Source organism: Geotrypetes seraphini, chromosome 1, assembly GCF_902459505.1.
Source record: "Geotrypetes seraphini chromosome 1, aGeoSer1.1, whole genome shotgun sequence".
Taxonomy (NCBI): Eukaryota; Metazoa; Chordata; class Amphibia; order Gymnophiona; family Dermophiidae; genus Geotrypetes; species Geotrypetes seraphini.
In genome coordinates this window covers 491,225,199-491,244,725 of record NC_047084.1, presented here as the reverse complement: position 1 = coordinate 491,244,725, position 19,527 = coordinate 491,225,199, and the positions used below count along the sequence as shown (strand labels likewise).

Sequence of the window (19,527 nt, the reverse complement as noted above, 5' to 3'; positions counted from 1 at the left end):
ATGAATAAATACTTAAAAATTATAGGCATAGATATTTGCACCAGCTCCAAGGCCCTGTATGGATCTGCAATATAGAATTGATTTCTGCCACATACACTAGGTACCTGAAAATGGGATGGCACCAGGCATCCCCTTATAAAATTACCCTCTTTGTGCTAATGAGCCAGCCTTCCCCTACCTTTAAAAAACAAAATGCAAGTCCTTATATAGTGCATTTATTTTGCAAGGGTTTGTAATGTTTTGCTTCTTAATGCATGCTTCTGCCAGATCACCATATTTGATGCTGAGTCTGAAGAACAGCATGACATTGATATAGCAATCCTGACTGCATTGCTGAAAGGTATGTACTTCATTTAATTTCATTTTGAATTTATTACTTGTCTCTTCCAAATCTGAAACACGCTATATTCAGGTACAAGAGTTATTTCCTTGCCCAAATAGGCTCAGTGAAGGGTTAAGCGGCATGCCCAACCAAGACTGTGTGCCACAACCTCTTTGTGGCTGATGTATGTGGTATTGTGGATCTCTATCCTTTTCTTACTAATATCTCTTAGGTCACATCAGATTCTTAACTCTTTTCTCATTTTTACATAGTACAGAATAGTTTTCTCTTTGTAAAAAGACTCATGCCCTTGTATAGCACATTAGAGAGGCCTGATGTCAGTTACCCTTTCATGTTCCCATCTGTTGAGCTTGATAGAGCTGGAAGTTCTACAGAAATGGTGTCCTTGGGAGACAAATTTTTTAGACATGTTACATTTTTTTATCCCAGGACAAGCAGACAGCTTATTCTCTACATGTGGGTGACGTCATCGACGGAGCCCCCTAGCAGATGTTTTCGCAAGCAGACTTGCTTGAAGACCTTCAAGCTTGCGATTGGCCCGCGCATGTGCGCGTGCCCCTCCCGCCCAGTCTAGGGCATGCGTCTCCTCAGCGTGTCCTCAGTTCTATGTTTGCCGCGGAGCCAGAAGCACTGCTCCCTTGCTTCAAGCGATATCATTGTCCCTCTTGCACCGCGGCTTGTTTGGTTAGTTTCTTTTGAGTCGCTGTGCTCGCGTCTGTGTTTTTTTTCTTCTTTTTATTTGTTTTTCGGTTTGTACCTTTTTGAATGGGTTCCCGGTCTTACTCTGGTCACCTGGCCTCGCGGGGCCGTGGCCATCTTTTTCTTATGTCCTGGCCTCGTTCCGGGTTTAAAAACTGTACTAAGTGCAACCGGGTTATCTCCATCACCAACCCTCATCATTGGTGTGTGGAGTGCCTGGGTGCAGAGCACCACGCTGAGTCGTGCCCCCGTTGTGTGACTTTGCAACCGCAGGCTCTTCATCGGAGGGTGGCCAAGATTCTCCAACTCTTTGGCCCCATGGATCCTGTGGGACAGGTCTCGAGCTTGGCCTCGGCGCCCTCGTTGGGTGCTTCGGCCTCGAAGTCCTCAGCCTCGAAGTCCCCGTCGGCCTCTTAGGCTCCGGCCTCGGCCCCTCCTGTTACTCTGGCCTCGGGTAAGTCTCCTCTTTCCTCCTCAGGTGTACTGATAAAGAAGCCTACCTCCGAGTCTCATGCCAGTGCCGCCTCGTCGGCATCTTCGAGACATCACTCTAAGCGTGCCTCCTTATGTAGGGAATACTCTTCGTCGAGGTCGCCCCCGAAGGAGCGCACACCTGCACCTAAGACCCAGCCACCTTTGGTCTCGGTGCCTATGTTCGAGGACATGCTTAAGGCTATTCTTACCACGCAGCTTTCCTCGGTGGTGAGCCAACTGGTCCCTACTTCGACGCCTCTGACCTCAGTCTCGACCCAGTCTCGGTCTGACCAGCCTGAGTGTCCCCTCGTTTCTCGAGGCCTTGTCCGCAAAACTCGCCGGGTTCCCTCTAGTGATTCTTCTTCCCCCGAGTCACCTGTAACTTTTCGGGGTCGTTTTTCCCCCACTACTTTGTCGAGGTTTGCCCCTCCTAAGAAGCCCCGGGCTTCTCTGCCCCTTCAGGGCAGGTCTCCGCCCGCAAAACCTTCTAGACACACGCTTGTCCTTGAGTTGTACTCGGGGTTGTGTTCCCTATCGAGGCAGCTACAAGCCTCTAAGGGGCCTTCTTCGAAACTGGTGGAGGACTTCTCCTTTACCCAGTCTTCCCTGAGACGTTACCAGTTACTTCCTCGGACCCCGGGGTCTTCCCCGGCCCACCTAGCATGGGGTCGTTCTTCCACGCCCCCCAGACACTTTAGTAGGACCTCTTCAGTCTCCCATTTGCGGAACTCCGAGGCCCCGGCTTACTATTTGAGGGAAATTTCTCCCTCTTTCTCAGCTGCCCCCAGATCTCGCTTGGGGTCTCCTCAGGAGGATGAGTCTTCTTCTCGACACTCCTCCTTTACTCGTTTCATCTCTGACATGGGTGGAGCCTTGAAACTGGACCTCCAGTCTGAGTGCCGTTATACCCAGGAATATCTGGAGGAGATGGGTGTTGATCATCTGCCCCGTGAAGCGTTACGCTTGCCTTGGCACCAGGTTCTCTGGCAAACCTTTCTCCGGAACCTGGAGACCCCCTATGTGGTCACAGCCATTCCCTCCAAGTTGGAGTCCCGTTACCGGATGATCCCGGTTAAGGAGTTTGAGAGTTCTCAGCTTTCTCATCAGTCCTTGGTGGTTGAGTCTTCCTTGAAGAAGTCCAACCCCTCTAAAGTTTACGCTGCCGTCCCTCAAGGTTGATAGGGCCGTACGATGGACAAGTTTGGTTGCCGTCTTTACCAAAACTCAATGATGGCCAATCGTGTCCTCAACTATAACTTTCTCTTCACGTCCTACCTCCGGTTCTGTGTGGACAACCTCCGCTCGTTCTGGGAGGATGTTCTGGAGTCTCGGCGTCGGGAGTTTCATCTTCTCGAGGAGACCCTCTCCCAGCTCCGTCTCTATATGTTCCAGGCGGAATATGACGCCTTCGAGTTGTTCTCAAGGGTCATGGCTTTTGCGGTCGCCATGCATCGCCTCGCTTGGCTCTGTCTTGTGGATATGGATCCGAATCTACAGGATCGTCTTCTCAATCTCCCATGTGTGGGTCATGAGCTCTTCAATGAATCTATCGAAGCGGCCACCAAGCACCTTTTGGACCATGAATGGTCCTTTGCCTCTCTGGTGAAACTTAAACCGAAGGCCCCCCCAGCTCGGCAATACAAAATTCCTCTCCGGAGGTATCCGCAGAAATCTATTCCTGCGTTCTCCTGGCCTCCCACGAAGCGGTTTCAACAACAGCAGCCACGTCAAACTAAGGCCCAGCTGCCGGCTCCGGCAAAGCCTGGGCTGTCTTTTTGACAATTCTGGTCTGAGCCTTCGGGTTCCCTTCCTCATGGAGCCTTCCCCCCTCCCCATCGGGGGTCGTCTCCATCATTTCTATGCCTAGTGGGAAGATCTTACCACCGACAGTTGGGTGCTTTCTTTCATCCGGGATGGGCACTCCCTTCTCTTCAGTCATGTACCCCAGACCTGCCTCCAAGAGAGTTTCCTTCTGCTCGGTCTCAGCTGCCTCTCCTTTTGCAGGAAACTCAGGCCCTTCTTCGCCTTTGGGAGTCGAGGAGGTTCCCCTGGACCAATGGAACACCGGATTTTATTCCTGGTACTTTCTGGTGCCCAAGAAGACGAGGGATCTGCATCCAATCCTGGACCTCTGTGCTCTGAACAAGTTTCTGGTCAGGGAACGGTTCAGAATGCTCACCCTTCCTACTTTGTACCCCCTCTTAGACGAAGGGGACTGGCTGTGCTCACTGGACCTCAAGGAGGCATACACGCACATTCTAATACACCCGGCCTCTCACTGGTATCTGAGATTCCGGGTGGGGGATCTCCATCTCCAGTTTCGTGTTCTTCCCTTCGGCCTGGCGGCCTCTCCGAGGGTCTTCATGAAGTGTCTAGTGGTGGTGGCTGTGGCCCTGCGTCTCTGCGGCCTGCAGGTGTTTCCCTACCTTGACAACTGGTTGCTCAAAGCGTCCTCTCGCCTCGAAGTTCTGCGAGCAATGAATCAAACCATCTTGCTCCTTCAGAGCCTCGGCTTCGAGGTGAACTTCCCCAAGTCTCAGCTCTGTCCGTCCCAGTCCCTGGAGCTCATCGGAGCGGTCCTGGACACTGCCCGTCTCCGCTCCTTTTTTGCCTCGGCCTCGACAGGAGACCCTTGTTTGTTTATGCTGGAGGGCGGCCCATCTGTCTTCGGCCCCGGCTCGGCTCATGATGGTCCTCCTAGGTCACATGGCCTCCACGGTTCATGTGACTTCTTTTGCCACACTTCACCTCCGTATTCCCCAATGGGCTCTAGCATCCCAATGGAACCAGGATCGGGAACCTGTCTCTCGACTCATTGTTTTGACTCCTTCATTGAGGCAGTCTCTCAATTGATGGATGCTCTCTTCCAATCTTTCAAGAGGTTTTCTGTTTCATGCTCCTCCTCCGCAGAAGGTCCTCAATATGGACTCATCGGCCTACGCTTGGGGGGCTCATCTGGACGGTCTTCGCACTCAGGGTCTTTGGTCCAGTGCTGACCACCTTTGTCACATCAATCTGCTGGAGCTTCGAGTGATCTTCCTCGCCCTGAAGGCTTTTAGTCACCTGCTTCATGACCGAGTGGTGCTGGTCCGCACGGACAACCAGGTCGCCATGTATTATATCAACAAACAGGGGGGAATGGGGTCCCGGTCCCTGTGCCAGGAGGCGATGCAGCTCTGGGATTGGGTCATTTGCCGCAACATTTTCCTTCGAGTGGTCTTCATTCAGGGCCAACACAATTATCTGGCGGATAAGTTGAGTCATCTTCTGCAGCCTCACGAATGGTCCATCCATTCCTTGACCCTGCGCCAGGTATTTGCTCATTGGGGGACTCTGGACTTCGATCTGTTCACGTCCCCCCACAATCACAAGTTGCCCCACTTCTGCTCCAGGGTCTACACCCCACTCAGACTCGAGGCGGATGCTTTCCTGCTGGATTGGATGAACCTGTTCCTGTATGCGTTCCCTCCATTCCCTCTGATTCTGGGCCACCATGATCCTGTAAACTCCTCGGTGGCCCCGACAGCTGTGGTTCTCCCTTCTGTTGCAACTCAGTTCCAGGGAGCCTCTTCTTCTGTCTGTTTTTCCTTCTCTGCTTACGCAGAGTCAAGGTTCTCTGCTTCATCCCAACCTTCAATCTCTGCACTTAACGGCTTGGTTCCTTGAGACTTAATGCCCTCATTCCAGTTCTCACAGCCTGTGCTGGACGTCCTGGAGGCGTCTCGGAAGGAGTTCACTCGCCAATGTTACCATCAGAAGTGGACCCGTTTCTCTTCCTGGTGTGCTACTCGACAGCAGGAGCCGTTGTCTGCCTCCTTATCTGCTGTCCTTAACTATCTGTTACATTTGTCTGGCGCTGGACTCAAGTCCTCCTCGGTTCGAGTCCACCTTAGTGCCATTGCTGCTTTTCATCAGCCGATTGACAGGAAGCCTATCTCTGTTCGTCCTGTGGTTTCCCGCTTCATGAAAGGCCTTTTCCACGTTCATCCGCCCCTTAAACCTCCTCCTGTGGTTTGGGATCTTAACGTGGTCCTTGCTCGCTTAATGAAACCCCCGTTCGAGCCGCTAGTGTGGGCTCACTTGAAGTATCTTACTTGGAAAGTTGTGTTTCTTATTGCTCTCACTTCTGCCCGTCGGGTCAGTGAGCTTCAAGTCTTGGTTGCAGACCCCCCCTTTCACTGTCTTTCATCATGATAAGATGGTTCTCCATACCCATCCCAAGTTCTTTGCTAAGGTTGTTTCTAAGTTTCACATCAACCAATCCATTGTTCTTCCTGTGTTTTTTCTGAAGCCCCATTCTCACCCTGGAGAAGTGGCTCTGCATTCTCTTGATTGTAAGCGTGGGCTGGCCTTCTCTTGAAGCACACCGCTTTTCATTGTTCTGCTCCCCAGCTGTTCATCTCTTTCGATCCTAATCGCTTGGGTCGTTCTGTTTTTAAGCGGACCATTTCTAACTGGTTGGCTGCTTGTATCTCTTTTTGTTACGCTCAGGCTGGTCTCTCCCTCCCGGGTCGAGTAACTGGCCACAAGGACAGAGCGATGGCGGTGTCTGTTGCTTTCCTCTGCTCGACTTCACTTGAGGAAATCTGTAAGGCTGCCACTTGGTCTTCGGTTCATACGTTTACCTCACACTACTGTCTGGATACTTTCTCCAGGCGTGATGGCCATTTTGGCCAGTCCGTTTTGCAAAATCTGTGCTCCTAAATTGCCAACTCTCCCTCCATCCCCTGGTTAGCTTGGAGGTCTCTCACATGTAGAGAATATGCTGCCTGCTTGTCCTGGGATAAAGCACAGTTACTGACCGTAACAGGTATTATCCAGGGACAGCAGGCAGATATTCTCGCAACCCACCCACCTCCCCGTGGTTGGCTTCTTTGCTAGCTATCTGAACTGAGGACACGCTGAGGAGACACATGCCCTAGAATAGGCGGGAGGAGCACGCGCACATGCGCGGGCCAATCGCAAGCTTGAAGGTCTTCAAGCAAGTCTGCTTGCGAAAACGTCCGCTAGGGGGCTCCGTCGGTGACGTCACCCACATGTAGAGAATATCTGCCTGCTGTTCCTGGATAACACCTGTTACGGTAAGTAACTGTGCTTTGTGTCCTTCCTATATAACCTTTGGAGATCATCATTGCTGTTAGTGATCTGTAACCTATCATTAAAATTGTTCGTAGTACCTGAAGATTGGAGGGTGGCCAATGTAATGACGATTTTTAAAAAGGGTTCCAGTTGTGAGCCGGGAAATTACAGACTGGTAAGCCTGACTTCAGTTCCAGAAAAGATAGTAGAAACTGTTATGAAGAATAAAATTATGAAACACGTAGACAAACATGGCTATACGGGTCAGAATCAGCATGGGTTCAGCCAAGGGAAGTCTTGCCTCACCAACTTGCTTCATTTCTTTGAAGGTTTGAATAAACATGTGGATAAATGTGAGTCAGTTGATGTAGTGTATCTAGATTTTCAGAAAACTTTTGACAAAATTCCTTATGAGAGACTCCTGAGAAAATTAAAGAGTCACAGGCTAGGAGGCAATGTTCTCCTGTGGATCAGGAATTGGTTATTGGACAGAAAACAGAGAGTATGGCTAAATGGATATTTTTCTCAATGGAGGAGGTGTGAATAGTGGAGTGCCACAAGGATCTGTACTGGGACTGGCGCTATTTAACATATTTATAAATGATCTGGAAATTGGAACAACAAATGAAGTGATTAAATTTTCAGATAATACAAAATTCTTCAAAGTTACACATGCAGACTGTAAAAAATTGCAGGAAGACCTTAGGAAACTGGAAGACTTGGCATCCAAATGGCAGATGAAATTTAATGTGGACAAATGCAAAGTGATGCTCATTAGGAATAATAATCCAAAATATAGTTACCAGATGCTAGGATCCACCTGGTGGGTTAGTGCCCAAGAAAAAAGATCTGGGTGTCATTTTAGACAATACACTGAAATTTTCCAACAGTGTGGGCGGCGGCCAAAAAAGCAAACCAGATGCTAGGAATTATTAGGAAAAGAGATGGTAAATAAGACCAAGAATATTATAATGCCTCTGTATTGCTCCACGGTACAACATCACTGAATATTGTGTTCAATTCTGTTTGCTGTATCTCAAAAAAGATAAGGCTTAATTAGAAAAGGTTCAAAGAAGAGTGACCAAAATGATAAAGGGGATGGAATTTCTCTTGTATGAGGAAAGGCTAAAGGTTAAGGCTGTCCAGTTTGGAAAAGAGATAGCTGAGATGAGATATGATGAATGACACGGTAACAAAATTCATCACCGTTCCCGTCCCTGCGGATAACCGCGGGAAATAAACCCATGTTATTTTCTAGTGTCTATTTCATCCTCTGTCCTTTTACACCAGCATTATTCAAAGCAAAGCTTGAGGGTCAGTGGTTGTGGCCATTCATACTCTGATTCTTCCCTCTTTCCTTAAAGAATGACATGAAGATGGTTTACCGAGGGACGGGAACGGTGATGAATTTTGTCACCGTGTCATTCTCTAATATGATTGATGTATACAAAATCTTGACTGGTGTAGAACAGGTTATTATGAAGATTAGGGTACACTCGAAGTTACATAGTAATACATTTAAAACAAATAGGAGGAAATATTTTTCACTCAAAGAATAGTTAAGCTCTGGAACTCATTGTTGGAGAACGTGGTAACAGAAGTTATCATAGCTGGGTTTAAAAATGGTTTGGATACATTCCTGATATTAAGACAGACATGGAGAAGCTGCTGCTTGCCCTGGGATTGGTGGCATGAAATTTTGCTACTATTTGGGTTTCTGCCAGTTATTTGTGATCTGGATTGGCCATTGTGGGAACAGGATACTGGTCTAGATGAACCACTGGTCTGACCCCGTATGAATATTCTTATGTTCTTACACAAACTTATTCACTGCCTCTAACAGCGTAGGTCCTAACGCGGCTGCAACCGCCGCTCACTCACTCGATATGCTTGTGCAGCGACGACGCCTGCTACTATGGCGACGTCCTTATTTAAAAATTGTTTACGTAACTCCGTTGTGCAGCTGATGTTATTACGGAGTTACGTAAACAATTTTTAAATAAGGACGCCGCCATAGTAGCAGGCGCCGGCGCTGCACAAGCATATCGAGTGAGTGAGCGGCGGTTGCAGCCGCGTTAGGAGCTACGCTGTTAGAGGCAGCGAATAAGTTTGTGTAAGTACTTTTAAGTTCATGATGCGTATTATTCTTATGTTCTTACCAGCATATACTGCTTGGAAGAGTGATCCTGGAAATAGTAGAGTGGCATCCCTTTTAAAAGGCTTCCCTTTATTTCTGGTTCTCTTTTTTTTTTTTTAATCTTTATTGATTTTCAAACTTTGACAGTGCGATACAATTAATTGAACATAAAATACTGCATAAAACACACTATTAACTACACAAGTAATACATAAAACAATCATTTTCTCCCATCCTCCTCCCAATTAATACAATAAGACATATGCTGTGATTACAATATTATAATTAAGTAATTTAAATCCTCAAAATACATTTCCCTCCCCCATCCACCCACCCTGGATGTGTAAGGAAATCTAAGAAAAGGAAAGATACATGACCCCTATTGCGAGGTAACAAATGTATTCAATGGGCTCCACACTTTATTAAATGAACTACTAAATCCCATGCATTCCGCATTCATTCTCTCATATTTATTTCTTTTTTAAAATCAAGCCTGTATTAATCTTTGTCTGGGCCTATTCTACTTCCCTTCTTTATTAGAACTTTTGGTACACACCTGCATTAACAAAAGCTCCTGACAAATGGCATTTGCCGAAACATGTTGAGTACTTAATATAGTTTATGCACTATTGTAAATATTTATTTTTCTATGTTGCATTTTTTGTTTTATGGTGTTTGAATTTTGTTTATATGAATGACATTTTTTATTGTCCTATGTTGCATCCTAACATTTTTGCTATCCTGGAATTTAGCATAGGCTTGCTTGCTTGACCTAAATTAATTGAAAAACACCATTAGAAACGGCAAAAAAACAGCAAGGTTGAGGTGACTACAGGCTACCACTATAATAAATGTAATGGCTACAATGAAAGATGGATGACTAAAGAGGAAAAATACTAAGCTATATCAGTGGTGGTCTGGTTGAACCAAAAGTCAGATCTCCCAACTGCTCTGTGGTAGCTGGATTGTGGACAATAATGAAATGATCCACTAGGCCATTAGATATGAGGCAGAGGTTCTCAACCCCAGTTCTCAGAATACATCAGTCCAGTCAGATTTTTAGGATTCCCACAATGGATTTGCATATCATAAGTTTACATGCATTGCCTCAGATCTATGGAAATCTATCACATGAATATTCTTTGTGGATATCTGAAAACATGACTGTTCAAATATGTCCCAAGGACTGGGTTGAGAATCATCCTGGTCTAGGTAATGTTTGTTCCAAAGAGTGTAGGATAGTTAGAGTATAGCAGCAAGCTGGGCTGGAGGAAGGTTATCTCATTTACTAAATAAGGTGCAGATGAAGTGACAGTTCCCGAAGCAGAGCAAAGTCTTTAATGACTAAGAGATCTTTCATTTTTTTAGGAGCAAATATGTCAGCATCGAATCAACTAAGTTTAGCATTGGCCTGGAACAGAGTGGACATCGCCAAGAAACATATTCTAGTTTATGGGCAACACTGGAAGGTACTTTTCATTTTAAATATACATAATAGTGGTGTAGTAAGGGGGGTGGGGGGGGGGCGGGGAGGGGGGGCACCCTGGGCGCTGTCTTGGTGGGGGGCCAGTACCCGTCCTCCTCTCCGCCCCCCTGCTCCTTCCCCGCACACCCCACTACCGTTCGCATGCACCCCTTCCCTCACACCTCTTTAATGTTTGCAGCGTGAGCAGCAACCCCAACCTGCTGCTCGTGCCAGCGTTGGCTCTTCCTCTGATGTCACTTCCTGGACCCGCACCTAGGAAGTGGCATCAGAGGAAAAGCCGACGCTTGCGTGAGCAGCAGGTTGGGGTTGCTTCTCGTGCCAAGAATGTTAAAGAGGTACGGGGGAAGGGAAGGGGCATGCGTGCATGGCAGGAGGGGGGCAGGGAAGGAACAGATAGGGTGGGTGGCGGAGAAGATGGCAGGGGAGGGGCACCACCATCCCGGGTGCCTCTCACCCTCACTACACCACTGATAATACTATTGTATATTAGACTTAAATCTCAAGTCCCATATGTAAGGATGCTGGGATACAATTATTTGCTCAGTTGTATTTAATTAATCATATCAACTGTAAAAAATATTTCAATGTATAACATTTCATAAAAGAAAGCAACATGTCACTTTAATTTTTATTGTTGAGACCATATTAAGTAATTAGGTAGCTGGGGCTGAAGACACAATGTCAGGAAAATGTTGCATGCTAAGTGTAATTGAATAGGTAGTTCAAAGTGCTGTTGCTGTCTTAGGAAGGACAGGTTTCTGTTTTATATTTCTTTGTCAGCCTATTGCTCTAATCACTAATCTATTCCTCCAAGCCATGCATTTACATTTCCTATAATAATCAAGCTACATGGAGGTTAACTGCTGCTTCAGAAATGTTGGCCTGGTACTTCAGAAGGTTAATATTGCCTCAAGTGCTGAACCTCAAGCCAAGTTGCTCATCCTGGGTGGATTTAGGGAATGCTGCTGTTGATATGATTAATGTCCCTTATTCTAGACATATAAATTCACCCTACCTGCTGCTGGGTTCTCTCATCATTGAATGACTGAGAGGCAAGTGAATGAGTAAGGGTTAATAGTTTAAAATATTTAATATACCAGCCTTCAACAGTGGCAAAATGGTGTACATTCACTAATTACATAAAAAGCATTGCATCATAAAAATCAATGAAACAACAATAATAATAATAATAAAAAAAAATCATTATCACGTATGGACAAAGCATTATTGGAGGAATGAGAGGATCAGTGTCTGAGATGTTACTACTGAATACATGGAGAGAGGGTTCCAGTGAGAAGTAGCTAATAAGAATTTCTGGGAAGGAAAGCAGAAAGATCATGGTGAAAATCAAGAATCTACAAAGAGAAAGCCCTTTGGAAAAACTAACTAGAAGACTATAAATTAGCCATCTTTGAAAGAAAAACCTCTTACTAAAAGCTCCAAACAGATCCAGAAGTCTATTTGCACTAACAAATAAATTCTTCACTGCATCCCAAGGAAACAGCCAATCTCCACAAACAAGCCTAGACAGTGAAACACTGTCAAACTTCTTCCACGAAAAAATACAAAAAATCCACTCTAACCTTGATTCAGCTGCCAACCCTTTACAAATAACCCCTACCGTTACACCACCAAACACCAATTCAAAAGTAAACACCCTCTGTCACTTTAAAACAATCTTTCATGTGGACCTGAACAAAACAGTTGACTCACTACGCCCATCAGGCTCAACCTTAGACCCCTGCCCAGCAAATCTACTGATATCAGCTAAAGAAGCCTCCCTAAACTCAATTATCCCCCTAATCAATAAGTCACTAACATCCGGAGAAGTACTTGCAACCTGGAAAACCACAATGGTCCGTCCTAGCCTAATAAAACCAAACACAGTTCAACCAAGTAACTTGAGACCAGTCTCAAACCTCCCATTTATGTTGAAGACCCTAGAAAAAGTTGTCCTACAACAACTACAAGACTTTTCAGACAGCCAAAATGATCTATCAATCTACCAATCGGGATTCAGGAAATCCCATAGTACTGAAACAGTCCTATTAGACATTATTGATGATTGTTGGAAATTCCTTGACCAGGGAGAAGATGTGCTGTTTGTTCTCCTTGACCTCAGCACTGCCTTTGAAACCGTGGACCACACTCTCCTCATCTCCAGACTTACCGATATTGGCATCAGTGGCATGGCATTACGCTGGTTCTCTTCATTCCTAAAAATTAGATCTCTGAGTGAACTGCTAGAATCATACCTATCATGTCCTAAAGCACTCAAATATGGTGTGCCTCAAGGTGCTTTACTGTCACCACTACTTTTCAACCTATACCTCAGACCAGTGCTTGCCATTGCATCAAAATACAATATCAAGATCCACTCATTCAGAGATGATATTCAAGTCTACCTCCCACTAAGTATGAACCGGGACACCCAAATAAAAAAACTACAAGGCTGCCTTTCCGAAATCAAAGACTAGATGACAATAAACAAACTTCAACTAAATGCATCCAAAATGGAACTATTTTGGATTCATAAGAAAAACTGCACCCATCTTCTGTCTCCTGGGATAATACGACCCTCAAAGCTAAGGATCAAGTACACAGCCTTGGAATCACCCTAGATGCAGACCTATCGCTAACGAATCATGTCTCACAGGTAGTATCAACTTCCTTCTACCTGCCCCAGTAGGGAATTTCAGGCCTTTAAATCTCACTTCTATGGTAAGCAAATTAATGGAAACACTTTTAAAACAGAGAATGGTCAAGTTTCTGGAATCCTGTGGATTACAGGACCAGAGGCAACATGGATTCACTAGAGGTAGATCTTGTCAGCCAAATATGATCAATTTCTTTGACTGGGTAACCAGAGATTTGGATAGAGGATGTGCGCTAGATGTGGTGTATTTAGATTTTAGCAAAGCCTTTGACAGTGTTCCACACAGATGTCTAATAAATAAACTGAGTGCCCTCGGGATGGGTCTAAAACTGGTTGAGTGGAAGGCGACAGAGGGTAGTGATCAATGGATATCACTCTGAGGAAAGAGATGTTACCGGTGGTATGCCTCAAGGTTCTGTTCTTGGGCCTGTTCTTTTTAACATTTTTATAAACAATATTGCTGAAGGGTTGTGGGGTAAGATTTGCCTCTTTGTGGATGATACCAAAATCTGCAATAGAGTAGACATGCCGGATGGTGTGAATAACATGAAGAAAGACCTGGCAAAGCTTGAAGAATGGTCTGAAATTTGGCAGCTAAAATTTAATGCTAAGAAATGCAAATCACATATTTGGGCTGCAAAATCCCGAGGGAACGGTACAGTTTAGGGGGTGAAGAACTTATGTGCACGACAGAAGAGCGGGACTTGGGTGTGATTGTATGTGATGATCTTAAGGTGGCCAAACAGGTTGAAAAGGTGACGATAAAAGCTAGAAGGATGCTAGGTTGCATAGGGAGAGGTATGACCAGTTGGAAAAAGGAGGTATTGATGCCCTTGTATAAGACTTTGGTGAGACCTCATTTAGAATATTGTGTACAGTTCTGGAGGCCGCACTTCAAAAAGATATAAAAAGGATGGAGTCATTCCAGAAGAAAGCTACTAAAATGGTATGTGGTCTTCATCATAAGGCGTATGGGAACAGACTTAAAGATCTCAATCTGTATGCTTTGGAGGAAAGGCAGGAGAGGGGAGATATAATAGAGACGTTTAAATACCTGCGTAATGTAGAGGGCTGACTGAACCCTTCTGGAGTTTTTCACCTCAAGTTAGGCACCCCTGCAGCCACCACCCGGCATTTGCCAGCATTGGGAGGGGAGGTCCTCTCTCCAGCGATTTAAACACCAGTGAGCCGCGAACATGGCCCGCAGATGTGTGCTCGAGGCCGTGTGTCCGAAGGGGCTTGGCTAAAGGGGTAGGATACGCCCCTTTTGAGCTCCTTCGGAGCCATGAGGAGCAGGTAGAAGCTAGGAGGTAATTATGGGCAAAAGGAAGGCGAAGATTGTTTCCTCTACTACTATTCCTGATAATCTTTACTATATACCTCGTGGTTCACAAAAAATATCAGAAGAGGGGGGGAATAGATCAATTAGTATCACCCAACAGTCTAAATATTTCTCAATTTTTAGAGTCATCAAAAGACTATCCCCCTCTTCTACAAAGCTGTGCGGTAACAGCCCTGAAGCCCATAGAGATTTAAAGGGCTTCGGGGCTGTTGCCGCACGGCAGCCGTTAGTGCGGCTTTGTAGAAGAGGGGGTATATAGCCAAAAGGGCAACATTGTTGGTTACTTTTAGAACTGAAATAGAAAAACAAGCTATCCTTAAACCATATTTTGTTAATAAAAATGCACTGTTTTGTGGGCAACAGTTTTATATCTTTCCAGATGTCTTTAAACAGACACATTACAGGAGGAAACAGTTCCCTCAACTCAAGACTCGTGTCTTGGCTGTGGGAGTTTTATTTTTCCTAAAGTTCCCATGTAAATGTTTAGTGACTTATCAGAATAATAAGTACATTTTTGTTGATCCAGCTCAATTAGAAATATTTCTTCAAGATACACCTAAATTATATATATTGCCTGTAACTAATGCAGAGGTTGAGATTGAGTGAGTTATATAGAATAGTTTAGTTTTGCCTGACACTAGAGGATTATGATATATTTTTTCTTTTTTTTTTTTATGTGATTCCCTCAGGAGATAATCAGCCCCCATAATTTGGACTTGATAAATATTTTAAAGTTTGGCATATTGTTTTTTTCTTGTACCTTTTTGTAACTGCCTGAAGATGCTATCTGTTGTAGCAAATAAAATAAATACCTACATAATGTAAATGCGCATGAGTCATCTCTTTCATTTGAAAGGAAACTGCAATAAGAGGGCATAGGATGAAGTTAAGAGGTGATAGGCTCAGGAGTAATCTAAGGAAATACTTTTTTACAGAAAGGGTGGTAGATGCATGGAATATGCTCCCAGAAGAGGTGGTGGAGACAGAAACTGTGTCTAAATTTAAAAGGGCCTGGAATAGGCATGTGGGATCTCTCGGAGAGAGAAAGAGATAATGGTTACTGCGGATGGGCAGACTAGATGGGCCATTTGGCCTTTATCTGCCATCATGTTTCTATGTTTCTGTGTTTCTCAGAAGGAGAATTCAACCAACTTCTCTACACCTATATCTTATCACCCATTGATTACTGCAACACTTCTAGTTGGACTCTCCGCAACAAACCTACAAAGATTGCAACGTGTAGAAAATGTAGCAGTTCGCCTTTTGAAGAACCTCTCTATTCGTGACCCTGTCGCTCCAGCTCTGGCTGCTGTACACTGGCTATCCATCCAGAAACATTGAACCTTTAAAGCTCTTACACTAGCTTTCAAATTCTTTGACAGAATGGTCCCATCCTACATCGCAAAAAAAAACCCAACCTAATAATCTGCAACCCTAACCATCCCCTGCAATCAAAGGCTGAGAGAAGATTGTCCACCCCATCGGCACAAACCCTCCTTCTGCAAAGTGCCTACAAACACTTCTACTCACACTTCCTACCCAAATTATGGAATGCAATCCCACCAACCATCAAATCACTATCAGGCTTGCTAAATTTCAGGAAAGCGATAAAATCCCACCTTTTTACCTGACTCTCTTAAACACACCCTAACCTCTAATTCTACCCCCGCAAATTTATCCTGCCTCACTGAACGTGCCCTCCACTCGTCTTATAGATGTAACTAAGTTTCTAGTTGCACACTCGGTGCTAAACTATGCAAATTCCTACCTCCCTACTACATGTACCTACACCAAGAATGCCTAAAATTGTCCTATATTTTGATTGTATTGTATTTCTAGCTGCTATACTTATAGGCCTATCAATTGCCATGCTACTGGTTCAGCCCCCAAATCATGTATTCATTCCTCCATGCAGCTCATAAGAATTATCCCTCTGTTGCTGTCCATTCAGTTCATAAGAATTATCCCTCTGTTGCTGTTCTTCCCATTAATCTGTTGTTTTGTATATCCTATATGTGAATTTGCATCCTTGTTACACATAGTTCGCCATGCTACCGTGCTCAGTACCCAAAACATGTACCTAGGAATTTATATTATTGCGTTTCATCCTTTAAATCAGTTGTTCTGTATATCTGCTGTATGTGAAGTTGTAACCTTGTTGCTAAACCTTCTACTGTGTATGTAAACTTGTAACTCATTCTGGGCTCTTCTGGGAGGATGGGCTAGAAATTTGACTAAATAAATAAATAAAAGTCTGGACAAATGTGCAAAGATTCTTAGACATTTGAGCCCTAGAACCTGTACTATCTGCAGAATTGGGCTGGGGCGGATACTCAACATACTTCATAGTGCCCAAGAAAGACTCAAGTGTTTGGAGGCCAATTCTGGCTCTCAAGTCAGTCAATGTGGCGTTAAAAGTGTCGCTGTTCCACATGGAGACTGTTTAATCATAGTGGTGGTAGCACTGGCGGTATTCCTGTCCTCCTTGGATTTAACAGAGGTCTGTCTCCATATTCCCATATTTCTGGATCACAACAAATACTTGAAATATCTGGTGCTGGGAAGGTATTTCCAATTCTCTGCATGCCCCTTGGGGCTGGTGACAGCACCACGCACATTCATGATGGTTATAGTGGCAGCTCACCTCCGGAAGGCAGGGATCCAGGTGCATCCTTTCTTGGAGATTAGCCTATCAGAGGCTCGTCCAAAGCTGAGGAAGAGACTGCGTGGGGATATGATCGAGACCTTCAAAATACTGAAAGGAATCGACAAAATAGAGCAGAGAAGACTGCGTGGGGATATGATCGAGACCTTCAAAATACTGAAAGGAATCGACAAAATAGAGCAGAGAAGATTATTTACATTGTCCAATTTGACACGGACAAGAGGACATGAAATGAAGCTAAGGGGGGACAAGTTCAGGACTAATGTCAGGAAGTTCTGCTTCACACAGAGAGTGGTTGACATCTGGAATACTCTCCCAGGGGAGATTATTGCGGAATCGACAGTCCTAGGCTTCAAAAGCAAACTAGATGCATATCTCCTTGAGAGAGGCATATAAAGATATGGTTGGCTGTAAAATAAATACAAAAACTAATTGAATTTAGATTTTAGTAGCTGGACATCATTCACACCACATTTAACAAAGACCTTCAGGCTACACACTTTCAGTAAAGCAACATATGAAAAATAATATAAACATAAAACAACGGAGAAAAATGAACCTCAATTGTGAGAGGCCAGGACTACACAAGTGCCTGAGCCAACTCACATCATCACGGGTTCATAAAAAAACTCCGTGTACATTTAAATGATTCTCATTCATACGTTTTATCAAAAACTTTTTTTCTTTTTCAAACTTTTTTGTGTGAGCCCAGTCAACAATGTTACTAATCTATTTTTCAGTGTGAACCGGAACCAAGCTAACCAAAAATTTTAACGATGGTAACAGCTCAACTTCACAGGTGTAAATAATTGTAGAAGCCTGAAAATACTGCCAACAATAAGAGAAAAAAACGTTCACTCATCTGGAAAAAACAAGATGGTTTTAACGATTCCTCAGTTCGTGTCCCAACAGAAAAGTCTTTCTGTTTCTCCTACAAGGCTACTTCAGGGGAGTATTGCATTGTCCAAAATTTTTCACTTCTACCAATATAATTCATATAAAGCTGGCTTTTTAGTTTTTGTATACATTTTGATTTATTCAATTGAATCCCCTGTTATATTTGGCTGTAAAATAAACCAGGTGTATACCTGGCAGGGCCTCCGCGTGTGCGGATCGCCGGACTTGATGGACCGAAGGTCTGATCCGGAGATGGCGTTTCTTATGTTCTTATGTAAGAGAGAATAGTATCTCAGGTAGTTCAGCTGCTACAGGATCTGGGTTGGATTGTCAAATTCCAAAAAAGTCATTGGGAGCCGGGCCAATTCTTGGATTACTTGGGAATCTGTTTCAACAAGGTGGAAGGCTATGTCTTTCTTCCTGGGCTACGCAAGAAGAAGTTAACAAGTCAGATTCTGGAATTCTTGAATATGCCTGCTCCTATGGTTTGATAATATCTTCAGTGATAGGATCCATGACAGAAACCATAGAGGTGGTACCCTGAACGAAGGCACATATGAGTGCTGCAGGAAACCCTGTAGTCTCCACAGTCGGATTCGCTCCAGAAGTTGTAGACCTAGATGGTAGAAGTGAGGCAAAGATGGCAGCGTTGGCTCCTTCTGGAGTCGCTGGCAAATGGCATGCTGCTCCGCATTTCCTCCTGGGTGATACTGACTACAGATACCAGTCTCTAAGGCTGGGGAGGTCATTGCCGGGGTCATCCAGTCCAAGGCCGATGGACACCATTGCAGAAGAAGTGGTCCATATATTGGCTGCTAGCCATTTGGCTCATATTACAGGTCCTGGAAAAATCCCTGGAAGGCAAAGCAGTCTGGGTTTTCTTAGACAATGCTACAGCAGTGGTTTATGTCAATCAACAAGGAGGCCCCAGAAGTGCTTTGTTGCATCTGGAGGTCCAGGTGTAGTTTGATAAGCATAGCTTCATCTGTTGGTGCTTTCAGAAGCACACATTGCAGGAGTGGACAATATACTTTCTCAGCCGACAGACCTTGGACCCTGGAGGAATGGTCACTGTCCCAGTAGGCATTTGACTGCATTGTACATTGATGAGGATGGCCAACATTTGACCTGGTGGCTTTGGCAACAAATGAGAACGTGGATCGCTCTATCAGTTGAAGCTTCGAACCAGGAATGCCCTAGTGCACAGTGCGCAGCAGCCTCGAAAAAAGCCAACAGGATGCGGGAAGTCATCATGCCATTGTATCGAGCGATGGTGCGTCCACATCTGGAATACTGCGTTCAGTATTGGTCGCCGTACCTCAAGAAGGACATGGCGGTACTTGAGAGAGTCCAAAGGAGAGCAACGAAACTGGTAAGAGGGCTGGAACACTGCCCATACGCCGAGAGGTTGGATAGGCTGGGGCTCTTCTCTCTGGAAAAAAGGAGGCTCAGGGGAGATATGATAGAGACCTTCAAGATCATGAGGGGCATAGAGAGGGTGGATAGGGACAGATTCTTCAGACTGAAGGGGACAACAGGTACGAGGGGGCATTCGGAGAAACTGAAGGGAGATAGGTTCAAAACAAATGCAAGGAAGTTTTTTTTCACCCAAAGGGTCGTGGACACTTGGAATGCATTACCAGAGGAAGTGATCAGGCAGAGTACGGTACAGGGATTCAAACAGGGATTGGACGGATTCCTGAGGGATAAAGGGATCGTGGGATACTGAGAGAGGTATCCAGGTAATAA

At 44.9% G+C, this 19,527-nt stretch overlaps 1 protein-coding gene across 6 annotated transcripts in view; it reads left to right on the top strand.

Moving 5' to 3' along the window:
- Positions 1-19,527, top strand: part of TRPM6 (transient receptor potential cation channel subfamily M member 6) — a 255,335-nt gene that overhangs the window by 72,794 nt on the left and 163,014 nt on the right. For all 6 annotated transcript variants that reach the window (XR_004537426.1, XM_033926740.1, XM_033926754.1 and 3 more), the window contains 2 exons: positions 268-340; positions 10,101-10,201. Coding sequence is in view for 5 of the 6 variants with exons in the window: in XM_033926740.1 (XP_033782631.1) it covers positions 268-340; positions 10,101-10,201 (174 nt within the window). In the remaining variant the exon portion in view is untranslated. The remainder of the gene's footprint in view (positions 1-267; positions 341-10,100; positions 10,202-19,527) is intronic.